General features: G+C 30.7%; 9 protein-coding genes across 9 annotated transcripts; 6 read left to right on the plus strand and 3 right to left on the minus strand.

The window, feature by feature from the left end:
• Positions 1 to 1,963: 1,963 nt before the first annotated feature.
• On the plus strand, positions 1,964 to 6,124 carry BN7_4063 (Mucin-17; the record flags this gene model as incomplete). Its single annotated transcript, XM_011275357.1, has 1 exon — positions 1,964 to 6,124. One exon carries the CDS (start codon positions 1,964 to 1,966, stop codon positions 6,122 to 6,124), a length of 4,161 nt encoding a protein of 1,386 aa, XP_011273659.1.
• A 2,065-nt stretch (positions 6,125 to 8,189) lies between these two features.
• On the plus strand, positions 8,190 to 9,079 carry REC102 (Rec102p; the record flags this gene model as incomplete). Its single annotated transcript, XM_011275358.1, has 2 exons — positions 8,190 to 8,315; positions 8,525 to 9,079. The coding sequence occupies 2 exons, from the start codon at positions 8,190 to 8,192 to the stop codon at positions 9,077 to 9,079; spliced, it is 681 nt and encodes a 226-aa protein (XP_011273660.1).
• Positions 9,080 to 9,799: 720 nt separating this feature from the next.
• On the plus strand, positions 9,800 to 10,657 carry BN7_4065 (Abhydrolase domain-containing protein 11; the record flags this gene model as incomplete). Its single annotated transcript, XM_011275359.1, has 1 exon — positions 9,800 to 10,657. The coding sequence occupies one exon, from the start codon at positions 9,800 to 9,802 to the stop codon at positions 10,655 to 10,657; it is 858 nt and encodes a 285-aa protein (XP_011273661.1).
• A 314-nt stretch (positions 10,658 to 10,971) lies between these two features.
• On the plus strand, positions 10,972 to 11,955 carry ECT1 (ethanolamine-phosphate cytidylyltransferase; the record flags this gene model as incomplete). The annotated part of the gene is made up of 1 exon (XM_011275360.1): positions 10,972 to 11,955. One exon carries the CDS (start codon positions 10,972 to 10,974, stop codon positions 11,953 to 11,955), a length of 984 nt encoding a protein of 327 aa, XP_011273662.1.
• Positions 11,956 to 13,325: 1,370 nt separating this feature from the next.
• BN7_4067 (uncharacterized protein) lies at positions 13,326 to 13,700 on the plus strand (the record flags this gene model as incomplete). The annotated part of the gene is made up of 1 exon (XM_011275361.1): positions 13,326 to 13,700. One exon carries the CDS (start codon positions 13,326 to 13,328, stop codon positions 13,698 to 13,700), a length of 375 nt encoding a protein of 124 aa, XP_011273663.1.
• A 1,379-nt stretch (positions 13,701 to 15,079) lies between these two features.
• BN7_4068 (uncharacterized protein) lies at positions 15,080 to 15,463 on the plus strand (the record flags this gene model as incomplete). Its single annotated transcript, XM_011275362.1, has 1 exon — positions 15,080 to 15,463. The coding sequence occupies one exon, from the start codon at positions 15,080 to 15,082 to the stop codon at positions 15,461 to 15,463; it is 384 nt and encodes a 127-aa protein (XP_011273664.1).
• A 1,013-nt stretch (positions 15,464 to 16,476) lies between these two features.
• On the minus strand, positions 16,477 to 16,806 carry STF2 (ATPase-stabilizing factor family protein; the record flags this gene model as incomplete). Its single annotated transcript, XM_011275363.1, has 1 exon — positions 16,477 to 16,806. One exon carries the CDS (start codon positions 16,804 to 16,806, stop codon positions 16,477 to 16,479), a length of 330 nt encoding a protein of 109 aa, XP_011273665.1.
• Positions 16,807 to 17,783: 977 nt separating this feature from the next.
• Positions 17,784 to 19,400, minus strand: BN7_4070 (Mitochondrial distribution and morphology protein 30; the record flags this gene model as incomplete). Its single annotated transcript, XM_011275364.1, has 1 exon — positions 17,784 to 19,400. The coding sequence occupies one exon, from the start codon at positions 19,398 to 19,400 to the stop codon at positions 17,784 to 17,786; it is 1,617 nt and encodes a 538-aa protein (XP_011273666.1).
• A 594-nt stretch (positions 19,401 to 19,994) lies between these two features.
• BN7_4071 (Mitochondrial distribution and morphology protein 30) lies at positions 19,995 to 21,452 on the minus strand (the record flags this gene model as incomplete). Its single annotated transcript, XM_011275365.1, has 1 exon — positions 19,995 to 21,452. The coding sequence occupies one exon, from the start codon at positions 21,450 to 21,452 to the stop codon at positions 19,995 to 19,997; it is 1,458 nt and encodes a 485-aa protein (XP_011273667.1).
• Positions 21,453 to 21,854: the final 402 nt, after the last annotated feature.

Here is a 21,854-nt window from a genome sequence, read left to right on the forward strand (position 1 = left end):
ATACTAAATCAAGCTATTGATATATCAAAATGGAATTCAAGTAAAAATGTTTTTCATCTTCTCTATAAATAATAAAACCTTAAACAGTTAAGACTTAACCAAAATTAGTTTTATGAGTGACAATCACATAGCTATCAAGCAAAACATTATCCAACATATCTTTTAAGTATATGGTATATTGCATATTGATATTGATACCAATTTATTAAATTTAAATCATTCACCAAAACTGAAAGTAACTTTAATAAACTGCATACAAATAAGTGCAAAATTCAAACAAAACAAGGATCATATGTAGCAAAGTATAAAAATCCAGATCAAATTTAATTATCCATACAAGATAAATCCGCTGAAAAATTCACACCAACTACCTTAATTCGCGAATTGAAATACCCGCGATTTTCAAGAATTTAATTTCTATTTTTAAGATCTAGCTTGTTCTGGATGACATAATCAGTATAGCAACCATGACATAAGCATAGATCTCGCAAAAATTTTCATATCTGATTCAAGTAAAGATCTGCGATTTCTGCAAAATTGAAAAGTAAGATTTTAACTTTTTGCAATTTTAAAGTACGAATTATTTCGAAATGGATAAATCGATTCTTCCAACTTCCCGGTAACAAATTACAATTGATGATTTTTTAGTGTGGGAATTTGCGCTTTCAGAACTTCAGAAGTTAGAACTAAAGGACGATCAATTGAAGAATTTTAATTTAGTTCACCCAAGATCAACCTATCAACGTTGAAGATACCAGTGTTGCCTTAAGACTGATCATTTAGTTATTTTTTAGTCCATGTTTAATTAGTGGTTATACTTTAAAGTTTAGAGTTAACTTTAGGTAGCCCTTTGTTTACTATTTCCATGAAAAGGCGTACCAATGTTTGTGAAGAATGTTGAAGGAAGTACCAGGCTTAAAAGAGTTAACCAAATAACCAGAAATATAAAAGATCATGTAGTTCAATGTAAGTTTATGGCCAGATCTATACGTATTTAAATCTGTTCTAGACCATTTGAATTGCCGTTTTAATCAGGAATTTAAAAAGTTTTTTTTTCAAAGCGAAAAACCTGTACGCGAATCTTTTCACCACTAGGAAATTTCCTATTTCGGGTCTTTTGCAATCCCTGATCTCTTAATTTTCACAAAAAATCAACTCCTTTGTAATACACAAGCCCCTAAAATTACTTGTTCGTGTAATATAATCAGCTCATAATGATTGTAAATTGTAGATTCTTTTTATGATCTGGATCGATTCAATTAATCTCATTCACTTACTTCTTTTTACCTCAACCTTTTCCACTTCAAATTAGTTACAAAAAGAAGAAAATACCATAGATATCCATAATCACCAAATTAGGTAATTCTCCTTTGAAATTTTGCGCCAAAAATTCTGTTAAAAGTGCAAAAAAATTTTGGTTCATTCCAGGAAATTCAGAAATTCCTTTGAAGTCCTCACCAGAAAACCAAAAGTTCCCTCAAAAAAAACAAAACAATTAAAATAATTAACCATTCTTAAAACAACTAAATCTCAACTTCAACCAAACTACAACTCAACTTCAACCTCCAAATATACCCCCTTGATACCCTTGGATACACATAGCGCTTAGCTTTCCTTATACACTCACTTCAAAAACATCACCCGTCTTTTTGATTTATTTCCTTTTTAGATACAGATTCAATTAGAGATATATCAACATTGGGAATTTTAATCAAAAACATCAAAAGGTTTTGCCACTATTATACAATCGTTGAAAACCCACAATATCAATAATATTAAGATTTCAATCATCTCACTATAGTCTTTCTTTCATTCATTTAAAAAAAATATCATTGAAATCTTGTTATTAAAAGTTATATACTATTGTGTGTGTTATTTTTGCTATTTATTTTCGTGTCAATTGAGGTTTTACATTCATATTACAAAATATTTAAAGAGTTTCAAAAGGTTTTAAGTTTACAATATGAAGTTGAAATATTTAACTTTGTTATTGATTTTACAATCTGTTGAAGGTAGTCCATTGAATTTTGATTGGTTTAAAAAAGCTGGTGACTCTTTAACAGGTCAAGATCAATATAATAATGGGACAAGTACAGATTCATCTACATCATCTTCATCAACATCTGATAACAACCCTTGGAATTTGGGTCAAGATTCTTCAACATCAACTGATCAAACTTCAAGTTCAAATCCAGTTCAACCTTCAAGTGTGAATTATTTTGCATCAAGTACCGATGAAGGTCAACAAGGTCAAAGTTCAACAACTTCAGATACTACTACATCAAGTACTGATAATCAACAACAATGGTCTTCATCTCAACAACCTGTTAATCCATCAACTACAAACCTAACCCCATCAAGTACACAAGGTAATACAGATACAAACACTTGGACAAGTTCAACTCAACAACAAGATCAAGCTCAAGAATCATCAAGTACTACACAAGCTCAAAGCTCTACAAGTCCTACACAAGATGAAAATCAAGGAGAAAGCTCTACTACTCCAGCTGAATCAAGTACTCAACAACAAGAACCAAGTTCTTCAGCTGCTCCAGCACCAACTCCAAGTTCTACTACACCAACCCAAGAAGCTCAAATTTCATCATCAACACCAGAACAACAACAATCATCAACTGAAGAACAACAAGCAGTTTCATCAACTACACCAGAACCAACTCCAACTCCAAGTTCATCAATTCAACAGGATACAACAACTCAAGAACAACAAAGCTCATCAGCTGCTCCACAACCAGAAAGTAGTACAACTGAAGAACAACAAGCTGAATCATCATCAGTTGCACCAGCTCCAGCAAGTAGTACAACTGAAGAACAACAAGCTGAATCATCATCAGTTGCACCAGCTCCAGAAAGTAGTACAACTCAAGAACAACAAGATTCCTCTGCTTCAGAACAGGTTAACAGAGCTGCATCAAGTTCAACAACTGAAAAAGCTGAAAGTTCAAGTGCTGCTGCTGCTTCATCTGCTCCAACTCAAGCAGCTTCAAGTACAACTGATGGTACAACATCATCACCAACTACTACTACATCATCAAGTGAGAATTTCTTCCAATCATTATTTGGTCCAGCTAATTCTTCACCATCTTCACAAACTACAACTTCCACAACACCAACACCAAGTTCTTCAGCTCCAACTCAAGCAGCTTCAAGTACAACTGATGGCACAACATCTTCACCAACTACTACTACATCATCATCAAGTGAGAATTTCTTCCAATCAGTATTTGGTCCAGCTAATTCTTCACCATCATCACAAACAACTACATCAACTACTCCAACACCAAGTTCTTCAGCCCCAACTGAACAAGTTCAAAGTTCAACTACTCCAGCTGAAAGTTCAACTGGTGCCAGTACTACTGATGCTACTACTACACAATCTGAAGTTCCAAGTTCTTCAATCAATCAAGTTGTCTCTGGTACTGATTCTACCACTTCAAGCCCAACTGGTTCAAGTACTACACAAGAAGCTGGTCAATCATCAACTACTCAAGAATCTACAACATCTTCACAAAATGCAGTCAATTCATTTTTTTCATCATTAGTCAATCCAAGTGATACTACAACTGCTAGCTCAGCATCTGTTACAAATTCACCAGAAGGATCAACTACTGAAACTACTCCATCAAGTGAAACTGCTACAACTTCAGCTACTACTGATTTGAGTTCAAATGTTGCTGCTCAATCTTCATACTTGTCATCAACTTCACCAACAGATGCTGGTTCATCAACAACTGCTTCAACAACTACAGGTACTTCTGATGCTGCTGAATCTTCACAAGTATCAAGTGCCATTTTACCAAAGAGTAATGATCCATTTGCAGGTTCATCAAGTGTCTTCGGCTCTTCAGAAACTACAGCTACTTCAGAAACTGGTACTAGCTCTCCAACACCTTCTGCTTTATCCTCATCAGCTGCTTTTATTGGTCCATCTCCATCCTCATTAGCTTCATCTACAGAAAGCACAACTGGTTCACCATTACCTTCAGCTGTATCATCATCAGCCATTATTGGTCCATCTCCATCTTCATCAGCTCTTCTTTCAGAAAGTACAACTGAATCACCATCACCTTCAGTTGCATTATCATCAGCTCCTATTGCTCCATCTCCATCATCATCAGCTCCTGTCTCAGAAAGTACAACTGCTTCACCAGCTGCATCATCATCTGCCTTCATTGGTCCTTACCCATCTTCTTCATCAATTAATACTGTTGTTTCAAGTTCTTCAACTGCTGAAGATGCTGGCCAATCATCATCATTTGTTATTGCTCCATCATCAGTTACTTCAGAAGGTTTGACTGCTTCATCTGCATCATTAGCATCAGCTACAAGTATTGTTACTCCATCTTCATACTCCATTTCAGCTGAAAACAATACAACCTCAACTGTTGCAACTAATGAATCATCAGCCTTCATTGCATCTAGTGCCCCTGCTGCTTTGAGTTCAAGTTTAGCTATTGCTAGTGAATCTTCAGCTTTGGCTTCATTGGAATCATCTTCAATCCCAACTGCTGAAGCTAGTGAATCTGTTAACACAACAACAGCTGCTCTTACTTCAAGTGCACCACTTATTGCTTCAAGTGAAAGTGTCAGTGAAGCTTTAGCATCTTCTAGTTCAATTGCAATTGCAGAATCATCAAGTATTGAATCAGCTGCTGGTTTATCTTCTGCTATTATAGAATCAAGCTCAGCTCCAGTTGTTCCTTCATCATCAATCGAACCAAGTATTGAATCTTCTTCAATCATTCCAGTTTCTTCATCTGCTACTCCATCATCTATCATTTCAAATGATACCACATCAGCTGCTGTTTTACCTTCTTCCTCTACTCCAGTTGTTGCTTCAAGCAGTGCAGCTCCTGAATCATCTGAAGTTATTCCATCTTCTTCAAGTCCTGTTTCATCAGAAATTATTCCAGCTGAATCATCAGCACCAGCTTCATCAGAAATTGTTCCAACTTCATCAGCTGCTTCATCAGCTATTCCATCAGAACCACTTTCATCAGAAATTATTGCTTCATCATCAATTGCACCAGCTCCATCATCAGAACCTATTCCAGCTGGTGAATCTAGTGCAGTATCTGCTTCATCAGCTCCAGTTCCAGCGGCTTCAAGTGTTGCAAGTGAACCTACACCAGCTCCATCATCAGATAACTGGTTACCAACTACTTTAGTTACTGAAGCTGCTACTACAGCTCATACTGAATCAACTAGTGGTGCTTCAAGTGCAAGTTCTCAAGCTCCAGCCACTGCTACTTCATCATTACCAAGAGCTATTGGTCCAGATACTGTCAGTGATGTTCCAAAAAATTATCAATTGATTACTGTTGGTTTCAAACAAGCTTGGAATTATCCATTTGTTGTTAAAAACTCATTAGCAAGTGCTCAAATCTTCCAATATTTACCAGAAGTTTTAAACAATCCATTTGAAAAGGTTGCTGCTAATACTAGTGTTTTACAATTGGTTCCATTAAGTACAAGTGATCTTCCATATATTATTACTGTTGCTGAAGTTTACTTCCCAAGCTCTGAAGTTTCTAAATTACAACAATATATTTTGGATTCCAGTTCAGGTGTTTATAAAACTGATGACCCTACCAGTAGAGCTTTGAGTCAGTTGATTGATCCATCAATCCCATTGACTGGTATTTTGGACAAATTACAAAGCTCAGGTTCACCTCAACAAGGTTCTTCTTCTAAAAAAGGAGACAGTGATTCATCAGATGGTAACTCTGGTGCTATGGAATACTCAGCAGATCCAAGCTCAGATGATCCTAAAGGTAAAGGACGTCTTGCAGGTATTACAATTGGTTCAGTTGTTGGTGGTACTGTTTACATTTCAATCTTCATTTTGGCTGTTCGTTTCTTTATCAATAAGAAACGTATTGTATTAGAATCACGTTCAAATTCAATCCTGCCAATGTCAAATAATGCATCAACAGAATCATTCAATACTGTTCAATATGGTGCTGGTGTTCGTTTACCTTCATCTTCATCACAATTACCAACAAGAGGATCACAATTTTCTGCACCTGAAATGCAACAAGTTGATAATTACGTTCCAAGAATTTCAGCACCAGTTGCAGCTCAAAATTCATTAGGTTGGAGTTGATCTTTCAACATAAATATAACATGGACATATAACATCATTCATTCACATTACATTACATTACAAATATTCTTTTTAATTTCGAAAAGGATTTTTTAGCGGATTAAAAAAAAAGAATTTTTCAAGGGAATTTAATTACAAAGAAATAGAAGAAATTATAGAAAAACCAAAAATAATTTTTATTACATTTATTTTTTTTCATATGAATTTTAATCATGATAATTCACTTTCATTTTGATAGGATCAATTTCTTTCAATTGCTACATTCTTTCAATATTTCAGCTTATTTCTATTTTGTTAATACTTCGCTTTTATTTTGGTTTTATTATTCAACTTTATCAATCATTTTATGATTTTTCATTGTCATTGTTTGCTCTCTAATACTGCATTATCTTTAATTCTTAAAAAGGGTCAACAATAGCTAGGAAAAGATTCGGGCGATATTGTTTTTTGTTTTATTTGTTTTTTTATTGATATTTTTTGTATTACTTGTTTCATATTTATCAAATATTTTATACCCTATAACAAGTTGGGAGTTTGTCATTTTTATATTATGGTTTTTTTTCATTTTTTATTGTTTTTTTCTTTTAAAGTTTACAATTATGATAAAATAAATGATCGTTAAATTATAATTAGTTGCATTTTGTAATTGTAGGAACGTCTTTATACTTGATATTCTTGATGTAATTGGGGATGTCCAATGTTTAATTTTTGATCCCATAATAATAGGTACTTGTGAAGCATCTGAAACTTCTCATGTGTTTCTGTGTATATTACACTCGAGATATTCTAGTGAGATATCGATTGATTATCAATTCTATCAATATACATATTTGATGTCTGTCAGTACAGCTATAATCATATACATTTATATACTTAGCTTTGCTAATAGTGATGTCTTGATTGTAGAGTTCTATATGTACATCTCGGGTGATACGATAGCAGCTTGTAAACTGTGACTTCAATACTAATAATACATGATCTACTAAATAAAATTAGATCCAAGTAATATCATTTCAGCTATCTATACTATATACTTGAAAAGCTTATACTCAGAAGACAGATTTAATGGTTAGTTGTTTTGCTCTCATAAGACTAAATATGAACTCATATTGATGATAACGGTATTTAATAAAACAATCTAACAGTCAAATGTCAGGAGTCCTGTTTTGAGATCACTTTAATCACACGGCACTTCCTAAATTGTTTTAATCAAACTCAGGTATCGTCATCAGCTTGACTATGATTGTCATTGGATACCATTCTCATCAATATGTTGAACAAATAAGCCATTTACTTACACATTTAAACATCGTGTGATCACACTTTTCGATATTTGATTCAATAGAACGTTCAATAATATTTAGCAGAAGCTTGAATATATTTTTATTACATATGTATTGATTAAATTTCAGAACGATTCTCAAAGCTGGGAAATCGTCCTTTTATAATGTTTATTTTCATCTACGATTTGTACTTGAATAATTTAGTACCACTTGGCGACAAGTTATTTAACCTTTTCCCAACTCATTTTATCGCTACAACTATCCCCTTGGGGGTCTTGAAATATATTTGTATTTTTCATGAAAATTTCAGAGCCTTATAGGCTTTATTTCACACAATAAAGTACTACTTTTCACATGGCTACGAAGTTGATACAACTTCTTTAATCAATTTGACCTAACTCATACATCATCTATATAGGGTTTATTTGATTATAGACTTCCAAGTATAAAAAGATGTATCCATGATAAAGACAATGAATCAGAAGGGGAATCCTTTTCACTTGATCATCAATTAAAAAGTGAGTGGATAAAAGTAGCGTCCCCGAACACCTTAAATATTTTTGACACAATTGATTGGACTCTATAAAACAATAGGCGTGGCACCAGTGCTCGTAACCATCGCGAATGAGTTATGTCCGCTTTTATGCGATTTGGGTACAATAAGGGAAATACGAGGGTAACCAATATCCGACCACTGGTATAAGTTGTGTTTTTTGTTTACTTTTCATTTTCTTTAACCGCTGATTTCAATGATTTATTTGGGATTTTAAGAAACAGTGAAGATGTTGTTCAAGTCAGAAGAATGTTTTTATAAAGCTGGTGATGTTTACTTACGTGGCGGTTATGAATATCAAGTACCATATTACTCTGAAAATAAGATCATTATGCCATCTTTACCATGGTTCAAAGTAGATTAAGATACCATTTATCATAGTTCAAAGGAAGAAGACCATTTATTAACCAGAATAAGATATATTATGATATAAGCATAAATGATGAAAAACTTGATACGTCTTCCAACAGGGCGGAATATCTAATGAAGTGTTTGGAGAATAGTAAAGTATGAACTGATTTGATCTTTAACTCATGAGTTGTATATATTAACGAAATGATTTAGTTCTGGAAAGAACTTGACTATAAACTAGAAACCAAATATTCAAAGCAATCATTTGAATGTGTTTTAGAGGATGAATTGATGAATCAATCTGTTTTGGCAAGATTTGGTGGTGTTAATAAATTTGTCTATTTGACCCAAATGACTATCAAAATTGATATTCATACCGAAACTGAGAAAATTGATTTAGAATCATTATGTAATTTGATGAATTATTTTCAATCATCAATGATGATCACAACTTTAGAATTTGAGATGCCATTTGTTTTCAGTTATTTATCAAGAAAAACATTTGGTGATAATTATCAATACATCACATCTATATCAGATTCATTAACAAACAGCAACAAATTGATTGATAATATTATAAATATTTTGAATGAATCATCTAAAACATCAGCAGAATATTTATACGATCTTAGTAACAATCAAAGTAGAAGAAATTATCAATCAATGAAACTTAAGAAATCACAAGGTAAACCTGAGCATACATTGAAAATATTTAATTGTGAAAGTTTGGAGATGGATGAGAATGATCAATTTAAACCATTAACTTGATTTGTATTTATATTGCAATTTATTTAATTCTTCAATATTACCATCCATACCAAAGATCCAATGCATTAAAACAATTGAAGTTGTAGTTGCTATTATAGGAAAAAAATATAAGATGTTCAAACTCAAAAGTCCCTTATCATATCTTTGATAAATAACAGTAGTTGATAAAACAATACTAAATGTATTATAAAGTATAGGATTGAACAAAACTTGTACTTTTTGAATTATTGGTGAATCAAACGATTTGAAATTGATTAAATGGAAATATCTTAATTTTATGATTGATAAAACTAGGCAAACGATAGATAAGAAACTTGGTATTGGATTTTGACGAAAGAATTTAACATGAATGAACAATGGTAATGGGATTAAATAAATTAATGTGAATATGTTGATGAATAATCTATTGGTTTGATAATTATCAACTCTTAATAAGTCTAACAATTCATCTTGATCATCTTGGTCAATAGGTGCATCATCTTGATCGATTTGATTGATTTTTTGGATTGATTTCCTCAAACGTGGCATTTCTTTGGAATGATATATTTGGTTTAACTATAATGATGATTGTTGTTCTTTTTGAATTGTGTTATTGTGTTGGATTTTGATGAGTTGAAGGTTGAAATAATTCCATTGTGCTTTTCCGAGAAAAAAATATCCCGAGAAATAAACACCAAAAGTGCTAACTTAATACACCAAAAATCAAAACTTTCAATAAAAATGTCATCAGCCATAAAACTTCCTTTCAAACAAATAAATGGTTCTGGAATACCCACTATATTTCTCCATGGATTCCTTGGATCTCATAAAAACTTCACAAGAATGACAAGAGATATCAATAAACAATTGGGACTTACAACATTAGCACTAGATCTACGAAATCATGGTTCTACTATCAAGACACCAACTCAAATGAATTATTCATTAATGGCATTAGATTTACAAAATTTCATTAAAGAACAAAATTTACAAAAAGTTAATCTTATTGGTTATTCAATGGGTGCTAAAATAGCTATGCTTGTTAATTTAGGAAATCCAAATCTTGTACAGAATTTAGTATGCTTGGATAATGCACCTATTGTTAATGATATTGGACCAGATTTCCCAAGATATATTGAAGCAATGAAACAATTTAATCATTGGGCTCATGATGTTTTGGAAAAAAGTAATATAGATATAAGAGAAAGAGAATGGAAATTAATGGGGATTCGTCATATGAAACATCTTGTTCAAGATGATGCTATGGCTTTATATCTTTTTGATAATTTTATATATGATAAGGCTCAAAAAACTATTGAATCAAAAGTTCCATTAGATTATATAGATTCAAATTGGTTTAAAATGTTAGGTTCATGGCCTGAACAATCATTGGATAAACAAATAAACAATAGAGTTTTATTTATCAAAGCTGCAGATAGTCAGTATATAAATAAAGAAGCTGAAGCTAAGATACAGTCAATTTTCCCAAATCATGGTGATAAAATTGTTAATGTTATTTCTGGTGGTCATGATGAAGTATTAGTTAGTCATTATAAGACTACATTAGAGTTGATAACCAATTTTTTGTCTGAAAAATGATTAATACCTCAAGATAGATTTATGTATAGAATATCCTAGAATATATCAATTTCAAGCTGATTGAAGCATCATAAACCACTTAAAATTGAGTAAATTAAAATTAAAATGAGTTGTATATGTCAAGTCGGAATTCATCCACTCTAAAATTCACATGCAAATCACGCGACACCTCGGAATTTACCCTTTTCAAGAATCTTTCGTTCCTGGAGGAATTCCATTCATATTTAAAGATCAAAAAATATCGTTTATTTTTATTTTGGTGGTAACAATAGATACAATTACGTGTTTTGAACTAGAACTTGAACATTAGGGAAATGACACAATCAGATTTGATAGAGGATCGTATTTGGATCGATGGATGTTTTGATTTTTTCCATCATGGTCATGCAAATGCAATTTTACAAGCTAAACAATTAGGTTCAGAATTATATATTGGTATTCATAGTGATGAAGAAATTACATTAAATAAAGGTCCAACCGTTATGAATTTAAAAGAACGTGAATTTACAATAGATTCAAATAAATGGACTACCAAAACAATTATAAATGCTCCATACGTGACACAACCTGAATGGATGAATAAATATCAATGTAAATATGTGGTTCATGGTGATGATATTACTACTGATAGTGATGGGAATGATTGTTATGGGATTGTTAGAGATGAAGGTAGATTAAAACTAGTTAAGAGAACTGAAGGTGTTAGTACAACTGATTTAATTAATAGATTATTACTACCAACTGATAAACATTATATTAAAGATATTCAATCAATGTTGAAAGAATTTAAAAATTTGATTAGAGATTTTGCAACGGATATTGATGGGAAAACTTTATATAATAATGTTTGGTACTTGGATCAAGGTGATTTAAAATCATTATTTCAAAAAAAAGATTGGCCAGCAAATCAAGAATATATTTATATTGAAGGTTCTTTTGATTTATTTAATCCTTATCATATAAGTGTCTTGAAAGAATTAAAATCTAAAGGTTATAAGTTATTAGTTGGTATTTATTCTGATGGGATTGAAAATACAAGTATGGATTTAATTCAAAGATCATTATGTGTATTACAATCAAAATTCATAGATGATGTAATCATTGGAGTTTCAATTAATCAAAATTTATCAAATTTTAATATATTAGAAAAATATAAAGTTGATGAAGGTTTTTCAAATGAATTTGATTATTTAAATCATAGAGGAATAAGTAAAAGAATTCAAAATCATTATGATTTATATATTGAAAGACAACGTAAAAAGGGGGTTAAACATGAATTTGAAAAAAATATGAGTTAGTTGAGATGATTGGGTTGTTTGTTGCTTTGATTTGCTTTTGTTTTGTTTGTGTTTTGTATAAAGGTATTTGATTTATGAAAAGTTTAATATAGAAAAGTTTATGATTTTGAAATGAAGTGTAGATTATGATATTGACTACATGTAGATATATTGATTTTAAAAAGAATAGATTCAATGATGTCAATGGATTGAATGAATATAATTTCAACTCAGTATCAAATCCATAATCAAAGAATAGTGTAAGTATTAAACCAATACAAATAATAAGATACCAGTTCTTCTATATGACCATACAGCTTTGTAATCCATGAGAAGCAGATCTAATATTATGCAATGATACTAGCTAATATAATCAGAAACTTGGTAACCATTATATCAAGTAAAATTTGTCAGAAGACTAATGAGGCCTAAATTCAGAGACACCTAGATATTATGTGTAATGTTAGCACTGTTAATCTGAATTTCAATATAATACTACTTCAATAATAAATCTAGTATTAAATATTAGCTGAAGTAAAAGGAAACATACCAAACAGTCACACTAATAGAAACCAACATAAGGACCCTTTGATCAGAAATTAAAGCCCCTAGCTAGTATAAATCAAGGTTGGACACTGAGGACATTAAATTAAAGGGTTATCACCTCAATCCAGAAGAAATGAAATTGTGGCTAATCACTATCGTTTGTAAAATGGTAACTTTTAGTTTATACTTGAATTTTTTTTTAACACATTCTATGACCAGTGCTCGTAACATTTATGATTTACTATTAAGTATTTAAGCTTCATATTTGATAGTATTTGATAGTATTTGATAGTTAGTTTTTAACAATATTAATGAAAAAAAAAGCTCAGTTTGGCTCAGTTTGACATAGACTAAAGCAGATGGTTCAGTGTTCTTTACCACGAGATCGAAATCCGATTATCAAATCGGTTCTTAAGCTCATATATGAGGGAGGTTCGGTGATCTTTTTACTCTTGCCTTAATTCATTTATTGTCAAACAAATTAATAGCTTTTGAATCCCTTCATTCAATAATACTTATTATGTTTTGCTAGGTGATTTATATTTCAAGGAGCTTTAGATGAGCTTAATCCTACAGATACGTACAAAGCCAAAAGCCAAGTGAAGATGATGAGTTTTAAACATTGATTTCATAGTACTGATTTTCATTAAAGCGATAGATACATGCATGCAAGGTTTGCGATTATATGATCAGAGCATCATGTTGTGGAAGTTATTAAAGTGACTGGAGTCTGATGTAGAGAATTTAAAAGGTGATATTATTCCTCATTTTTCGATTGAAAGGACTCTGAAGTTTTGAATGTGCTTTTTATATTCGGGTATCAAATCAACTATAGATCTTATATCATGAAGTTCTCGGTGGTTTTAGCTCAAGATTTATTATTATCTGGTATTATTGCCTCACCAACTGTTTTTACTTCAGATGTTGCTCCAGATGTTGTTGAAGGTTCAAATTCTGATAATGCTACTGATGTATTAACTGGTAGATTGAAGTCTAAACTTTGCTTTGAAAGTAATCAAAGCAGATTTTGTTTTGGTAAAAATCATAAAAGTTGCGTTGATTATATGAATAAAAATGCAGTTTCACATAATAAAGAAGAGAATATTGCTTATTGTTCTTTCTGGTGCAGCAAAATCAAATCTATTGATGATTGTAGAACTAACAAGAAAAAGTTCAATTTTCATCCAAGATGGGCTTGTAATGGTCATAAATATTGTTAATTAATTGTTCATGATTTTGTATCACAGATTGCTGTGTTACGTTTTAAGTTGAAGCATAGAACATCAAATATGAGCTCAAATTATTTCATTGTTTTATACTCAATTTTATATACCCCATCATAATATCTTGTATCATACTTAATGAACATATATGAATTATACATTTATATTACCTTATTCACATTATATATTCGTTCAAAGTAAAACCCTCGACAGCTAGTTTGATACATATAGTCAATCTTATATAACTACAAAAAAAAATTCAAAACTCATCGTATTTAACTCAAAATGTTTATTAGAATTATTTAAATGATTTGATCAAGTATTGTAAACAACTTGAATATCATCCAATCATTTTAAAGACCTTATTTATATCTTGATAATTTTTGGACTGAATGAATATAATTTCAACTCAATATCAAATCCATAATCAAAAAATAGGAAATATATGTTTGTACAATTATATATTCAAACCCAATGGTTCAATTCCTAGAGCAAAAGACGTTATGTTGAATTTTGGAACCAATGACCCAATCAAAAAGGTATTAATCAATTTAGCAAAATATAAAGATCAGCTTCTATAAAACCACCGAAGCGAATTTTAATCTTTGAAAACCTCTTTAATGACCAGTGCTCTTAACCCCAGCATAAGTATAATCTTTTAGATCATGAATAAAGTTTTCTATGAATTTTGCAAACTAAATTTTTGTTATCAATTAACTAGCTGCCTGCAAGTACTTTGAATGAGAGCAGTTAATCCTCAACCAGAATGTTTGGCTCAGCTTGACATATACTAGACGTAAATTATCCAAGTGCTAATTATATGGTTATTTATACGTGGAAATCCGATTATCAAATCGGCTCTTGAAGCTCACCTGTGCATGGTATTCGATGATCTTTTGATTGATCGTTGATTAAGCTATGTTATGTTATGTTTTGGAAGATCAAAATCTATTATGCTTTCCTAGGTGGTTGAACCATGTGCCTAAAATTCAAGATTTAGATGAGACTTTTACAGATACGTAAAAAGTTATAAGGTGATTGAACTTGATTATAACGGCAAAGAGTTTTAATCATTGTTGATAATGATCTAAAATAACCTTTGAAGTTTGAACTTTGGACTAGGATTTGATTGATTGATTTTCATTAGTCTACTGTGAATCATACGCATGAAGCTTTTGCGATTATATATCAGTACATCATATGTGCATCATACTATTTGTCAAATTTATTAAGATGCCTTAAATTTGATATACTTTAATTTGATGAATTATATATAAATAGTGGTTATTAATCTTTGTTCCTTGAAGACTTTGAAGTTTCAAATGAGCTTTTGGGTATCAAATTAACTAGATCAATTACGTATCATCAATCATATCATGAAGTTCTCAACAATTTTAACTCAAGGTTTATTACTTTCTGGTATTATCGCATCACCAATTGCTTCCAATACTCCAGATGCTACTCCAGATCTTGCTGAAGGTTCATATGCTGATAATTCCACTGATGTATTAGCTGGTAACAAGTACTATTATAAATTATGCTTTGACACTGAAGCAAGTGGTTTTTGTTTTGGTAATGATCTCAATACTTGTATTAGACATTACTATGCAGGTGGACCTAAATTTAGTTATGATAATGCTGTTGCTTATTGTTCTTTCTGGTGCAGTAAAGTCAAAAATATTAATGATTGTAGAACTAATAAGAAAAAGTTCAATTATCATCCAGAATTTGCTTGTAAAGATCAAAAATATTGTAAGTGATTCGTCAATGATCAAATAAAGGTTTATATTACATTTTAGATAAACACAGTTTTATATTCAACTTTTTATGCATCATGAGCTGCTTGAATTATATTCAATATACATATATGGATTATAAATTTACATCACGTATACACGCTATATACCATGCGTTCATTAATTAGAGAATTAGTTTGATCACGAGTTTAATGTATATATATATAATTTATAGCTACAGTATCTAGTTAGAACTAGTTCTGTTCAGCAAAAAAATGTATATTAAAATTCAAATGATTTGACCAAGTATTGTAAACAACTTGAATCTCATTCAATCATTAAGAATCTTATGTATAAAATATCCATGAATGATCTATATGGTCAATTGGAATCCTAAACGTCTGTATAAATACTAGTTTAGTAATCCTATGATAATATAAATATATGGATCATTAAAAAAATCAAACTCAACACAAATTAATAGTTTAAACAGCTCATTTTACGACAAAATTGATGCATGAATTATATCTGATCATATTATCAATATGATCCAACGTAGAAAGTAAATGAATATAAATCAATTATCTGAAAATTGTAAGTACAGTTGATGAATATGAATTTAATTTCAACAATTATATTTAACACAAAAGTTTGGATCACTTCAATTAAATCATATATTTAAATATTTTGAAAATGAATTTGGTAGCTTTATATACTTTGATAACTTTGCTCTTGACAATGACCATTATATTAAATTAAGCTATATATGAAAGTATAATGGTTACTTAATTAGGAAATATACCCAATGCGGAAATATCATGTAAATTCTAGAATTTCAAAATTCCGGGGTAAAAATTGATAAGTGATAAGATAAACATCAGGAGATCAAATTACACTTTAATTTAAACGTCTACAATTTGAGTATAAAATAATTCATTCATTCGATCATATACAAGATCTATCAAACCATGCAAAAAATATAGTTATAACTATGCACATGCGGTGTATCATATCGTCATCATTGTCATCATCATCTATCATTTACTTTCATCACTTTCATTAGATTCATAATCATCTTCATATTCTTCTTCATCATCTTCATCAATATGATCATGGAAATGTTGAACAGCATCAAATTTTAATTCATGAGCACTTGAATTTGAACCTCTTCTAGTCTTATTGAAAACTGGTGGGATTTCTCCATCATCAATTAAATCATTAATTTCATCACCTGGTGAACCCCAATTACCTTTACCTGCACCATTTTTTTTAGTCTTTGTTGGATTTTGATCTGGATGTCCATTATGAGTAAACATATGTGGTTCTGCTTTTTTTTCATGATGAGTCCATTTTTGAGTTCTAGTCATGATTGATTGATTGTTGTTTGTAGTTGTTGTTGTTGTAGTTGTAAGCTTTGTTTAATATTCAGTACAAAATAAATTGTATGAGTAGATATAGAATCTAAAGCCAATAACTAACAGAAAAAGGGGTGATTTCCATCTCTTTATATACATTTCCAGATCCCATACAAAATTCAAAATCGGTATAAAATATGGAAAGTTAAAATCACAAGATAGGAGACAATTTTTGGTACGGGAAGCACATGACGTGACTTTTCCTTCGCGGTGTGTGCTCTGCCCAGCTCTGCCCAGCTCTGTCTAGAACCTTCCAAGAGCTCTGTCTAGCAACTCTGCCTAGTTTCTATCAGAGCCGTAGTAAAGATTAAAAGAACGTCAGCCTAGAAGTAGGCGGGGCTTTTATGAGTCAGAAGTCACACACAGTTCCCAATTTCAGATAAGCAAGGATTGTAAATGTTGGGTAATAAGTAAACAATTGTGTGATATTGAATAATTATGGGGTTATATTTAGTGGTTATCATTGGATAGGCTACGTGTTTAATTGTGATTTGTCTGTATAATGTGTGTAGTTTGTGGTGATTTGTTACTCCGGGTGTTTCCAATTGTGTCTTGTGTCTTGTTGTGCCACCCCAGATTTAAATCCTTATCTTTGACAGGTTGATTTGATTTACTATTTAGGATTAGGTTACTGTGGATCGGATGAGAAGTTGAAACTCAATTCATATATGGGAATAATGACTCAAGTCCTCATGATTTATACTGAGTAGATTGTGTCATTGGTTGGAATCTACAACTAGTGAATATATTGAATGATTGTATTGAAGTTATACCTCAGGTTTTGTAGCAAGATCCACTGGTTTATAAGCTCTGTGTAAACAGTGGGAATATTAAATAGCATTTGTTTGATTGTTATATTAATTAGCTAGTAAATTGTTGTGTTGTATGTTAATTTATAGATATTCAATCAACATAAGACCTTGATTGATTCAAATATCCAATTCTATGACTATACGACCTTCTTTAAAAGTACCTTTATCTTTCTTTTCATAATAAGCATTTTTAATTTCATCACATTTTTTTCTAAATTCTTTAATTGATTCAATTGTAAATCTATTTGTTTTGGGATTAACTTTAAGCATACTATAATCTATTGGTAATTCAAATTTCCCATTCATTTGTAATAATTCCATTAAATAATTCATATCATAATGAATGTCATCCTCACTTTTACCAAAACTCATCTTATTAACAAATTCTAATACTTGATTTTGTGAAGTATCTTTATTTTTCATTTTCAAATCAAAACTTAAACAAAATCTTGTAATTGATAAAAACAAATTCTTATCTAAACAATCACCTGATATTGGATAAACCGTTGATTTTTTAGATTCATTTGCATCAGTATCATTAAATATTGCAAGATTCAATCTACGTAATTGAATCAAAGGTGGTAATGAATCAACTTTACCAATTAAAAAATCATAAAATTCTTTATCTGATCTCTTAGGGACCAATTCAGATTTATCATAATTATCATCACCAGGTCTAATTATAATTGAATTTTGTAAAGGTGGTTCCATTAATTGTGTCATATGAGTTAAATGAATTTTTAAATATGGTTTATCTCCAACATATTTAGGATCATTAATGATTAATACTGATTTAGAATTAGGAATTATAGTTCTAATACCAAATTCCCGGGCAATTTTTTGAATAATTGCTAGTTGAACAATATGGAAACCTGATGATTCACATGCATAAACTCTTAATAAAGAAACACTTTCAATATTACCAATTCCATGAAGATCTTCGAAATATAATGAATCTTTAACTGCATCTTTAATGATCAATATAGTACCAATTATATCTCTTGTATCTAAAACTGGATTAACATTAACTTTTTTATAAATTTGTTGTAATTTTGCACGTCTAACTGATTTTAATTTTTCAAAACATGGATCAATATGACTTAAATCAAATAATGCACCTTCTGCATCTTTGAAAAATCTAATTTTGTTCTTCTTATTTTGATCTCTTTGAGCTTGGAAAATTCCATCATATACTCTAATACGTCTAACGGTACTTAATAACCAATTGGCTTCATTGAATATATCTTTTTCTTTCAACTTTGGAATCATCTCTTCTATAATTTCAATTGATAAATCTTTGTATTTCAAAATGTTTGATAAATAGAATTTGTAAAATAGAGTTCGTTCAAGTTTATCAAATTTCAAGTCTGGATGATCATTAAGATATTCGTTTGGAACAATTTGTGGTGATGAATCTAATGTATTGAATCTAAATCTAATTTCTTTATCAATTTGATATCTTTTCATACTATATTCATAAAGATTACCCAATTTGGAAATCTCAGATGATACATTAAGGAAAGGATCTGATAAATTTTGAAAATATCTAGATTTAATTAATCCATACCAAAAATCATCACCTGTAAATAAATCTCTAAATTCTTTATTAACTTTACCTAAATTGAAAATTGTTTCATCAACTTCTTGTTGTGATTTTGATATTTTCCCTAATTTTGATACAATGTTTTCCCAAACTTCTAATGGGAAATGATAATTTTGATTAATTGATGCCATTGTATCGACTCTAAATCCAAGCTACCAACTCTTGAATCTTGCAATATATCAACAGTCTATAAGCACCAAACTAATTTAGCCGCCCTGTATAAATCAAAGATCAAATGAACTTGCAAACCAACCAAAACAGATCAAACCCGACAAAACCAATTGACTTCTAACGACAGCAGAATCCAAACAAATCTATGACTCTCAGATCAATTGAAATAATGGAAAAAAATGAAAGAGATCAAAAAAAAAATTCAGGGGGAATTGAAAGATCTATAATTTCTTAACTTTTCGCGCTTATGACATGCCAAATTTGGACAATAACCAAGATCTCAAATCATGCATAATGCAGCACATGACAACAATATAGAAAAACTAATAACTCGAAGAGCTACTCATATTGATAAATATGAAGTTGTGTATTTGAAAAATGTGTGGTTTTGATTAGGATAATTAGCTGGTTGTAATATGTAATTCTGGACCTTTGGTGTTGGTTAATTGATTATGATCCAAATTCTTATCTAATTAGCACATTGTTGAAGCAAACAGTGTATGGTTCTTTTTTCTCTCATAATGCTAAGGTATCATGGACACTTGAAATAATGACTATGTAGTTCTGAGCCTTACTGCTGATCTATTTCTTCTAAGCAATTTCAAACAAAATCTTTTCAAATTCCGTAAAGTACGTTTAAAGTAACTTGGATGTCTAGTAGCATTAAAATGATGAAGAGCCATTGAAATCATTCCTGGAAATAAGTATTCAAAAGCAAGAAATGAATCATTTTGAGTAACCATATCCATGACTCTATCTAATAAAGTTTCACCTCGTATTTTGTCACGATAAAAGAAAAGCTCAATCATTATTGAAAGATCTTTGTGACATTCAATTTTGGATTTTGGATAGATTTCTTTCTTATCAACATTTCTATTTCTACCAAAAACCAATGCTGGTAATGCTTCTTTCAAAGGTTGAGTTTTATCAATCATTAGTTTCAATGTTTTATAGAAAATTACTGTATTTCTTAATGGTATCACATCATAACTTGAACTTGCTTTACCTTGGAGAATTAGACCTGATTGAATTGTACAACCTAATAAATCTGTAAATTTTAAATAAGGCTTGAATTTTCCGAATTTTGAATCACAGATGATTAAACAGCGCAAATTCACTGATAATTTTGTCTTGATATTGAATTGTTTAGCAATTTTTTGAATTATTGCAATTATAATAAATGAAGCTCCAATTGCCTCCCCAGAATAGACTCTTAGTAATGACAAGCTTTCAACACATAATTTCCCAGTATACTTATGATAATCAATACATGTGGTTAGATGCTTTTGAATAAGTGTAATAATGCCCAAGGGATCATTAGAGTCAAATTTTGAATCAAATCTAACTTGATCATAAGTTTTTTGCAAAACATGTTTCCTATAAAAACATAATTGTTCAAAAGCTGGATCACTATAGCTCAATTCAAATAATACATTTTCTGCATCGTTACAAAGCTCTAAATTTTTTGGGTCAGAAATGTATTTATCTCTTTTCAACCTTTTATATACTATGATATGTTGAATTGGCAAAAGAAAAAAATGGATGAAATCTTCATCATCAAACTTTGTACGTATTTTTTTCATTGCATGAATAGTATAATGACCATGCTTGAGAATTGGTGAAATATAAGTTGTGAAATAAGCTCCTAAAATATCATCATCATCAGCATCATCAAGTTTATCTAGTGTCCCTGATGCGACTAAAGTCAAAACTCTCATTCTGATTGATTTTTCAATATAATACCTTTCCATGCCATGCTTGAACAAGTTGCTGTCTAGCTTATTGATTTCAGCTGGAACATCAAGGAATGGGTCCGTGGGATTCTTATAGTATAGCTTCTCAATTCTACCACGCCAGAATAAATTACCTGTGAATAACAGTCTAAACTCTTTATTAACCTGGGTAAGATTGAATATATCTTCATCTGTCTTTAAACTATTTTTATCCAATTGATCCACCACATTTTCCCATATTTCCAATGGAAAGAAATAGTTTTCATGAATTGAAGCCATTTGAGAAACTTCACACCAAACAAAATTAACCGCTTATACAGAGATCAAGATAACCAAAATCCCAGTCTATAGTAACCAATCACCAATCAAAACACGCTATTTCCAACAGGGCGCTACCCTTTAACCAGCCAGTATAGCACAATTTGACCTTCAAATAGCACTTGAATAAGATATCATTTTGCCACTGAATCAAAATAAAAATCAAAAATTCAATGGGAAACCCTTTTTATATTAAAACAAATGTAAATCAAATCAAACTTTAGTTCTTTTTAGTTCCCCGTATAAAATTAAAGTTTTCGCGCGTCAAAAAAGTTTCTTAACTACTCGCGAATGCGTTTTACAAAGCATTTATTAGCGAAAGACTAAACTTTATTTAAGATGATAAGCATCAATTTGATAAAG

The sequence above is a fragment of the Wickerhamomyces ciferrii genome, contig 00130 (genome assembly GCF_000313485.1).
Source record: "Wickerhamomyces ciferrii WGS project CAIF00000000 data, strain NRRL Y-1031 F-60-10, contig 00130, whole genome shotgun sequence".
Classification (NCBI taxonomy): domain Eukaryota; kingdom Fungi; phylum Ascomycota; class Saccharomycetes; order Phaffomycetales; family Wickerhamomycetaceae; genus Hansenula; species Hansenula ciferrii.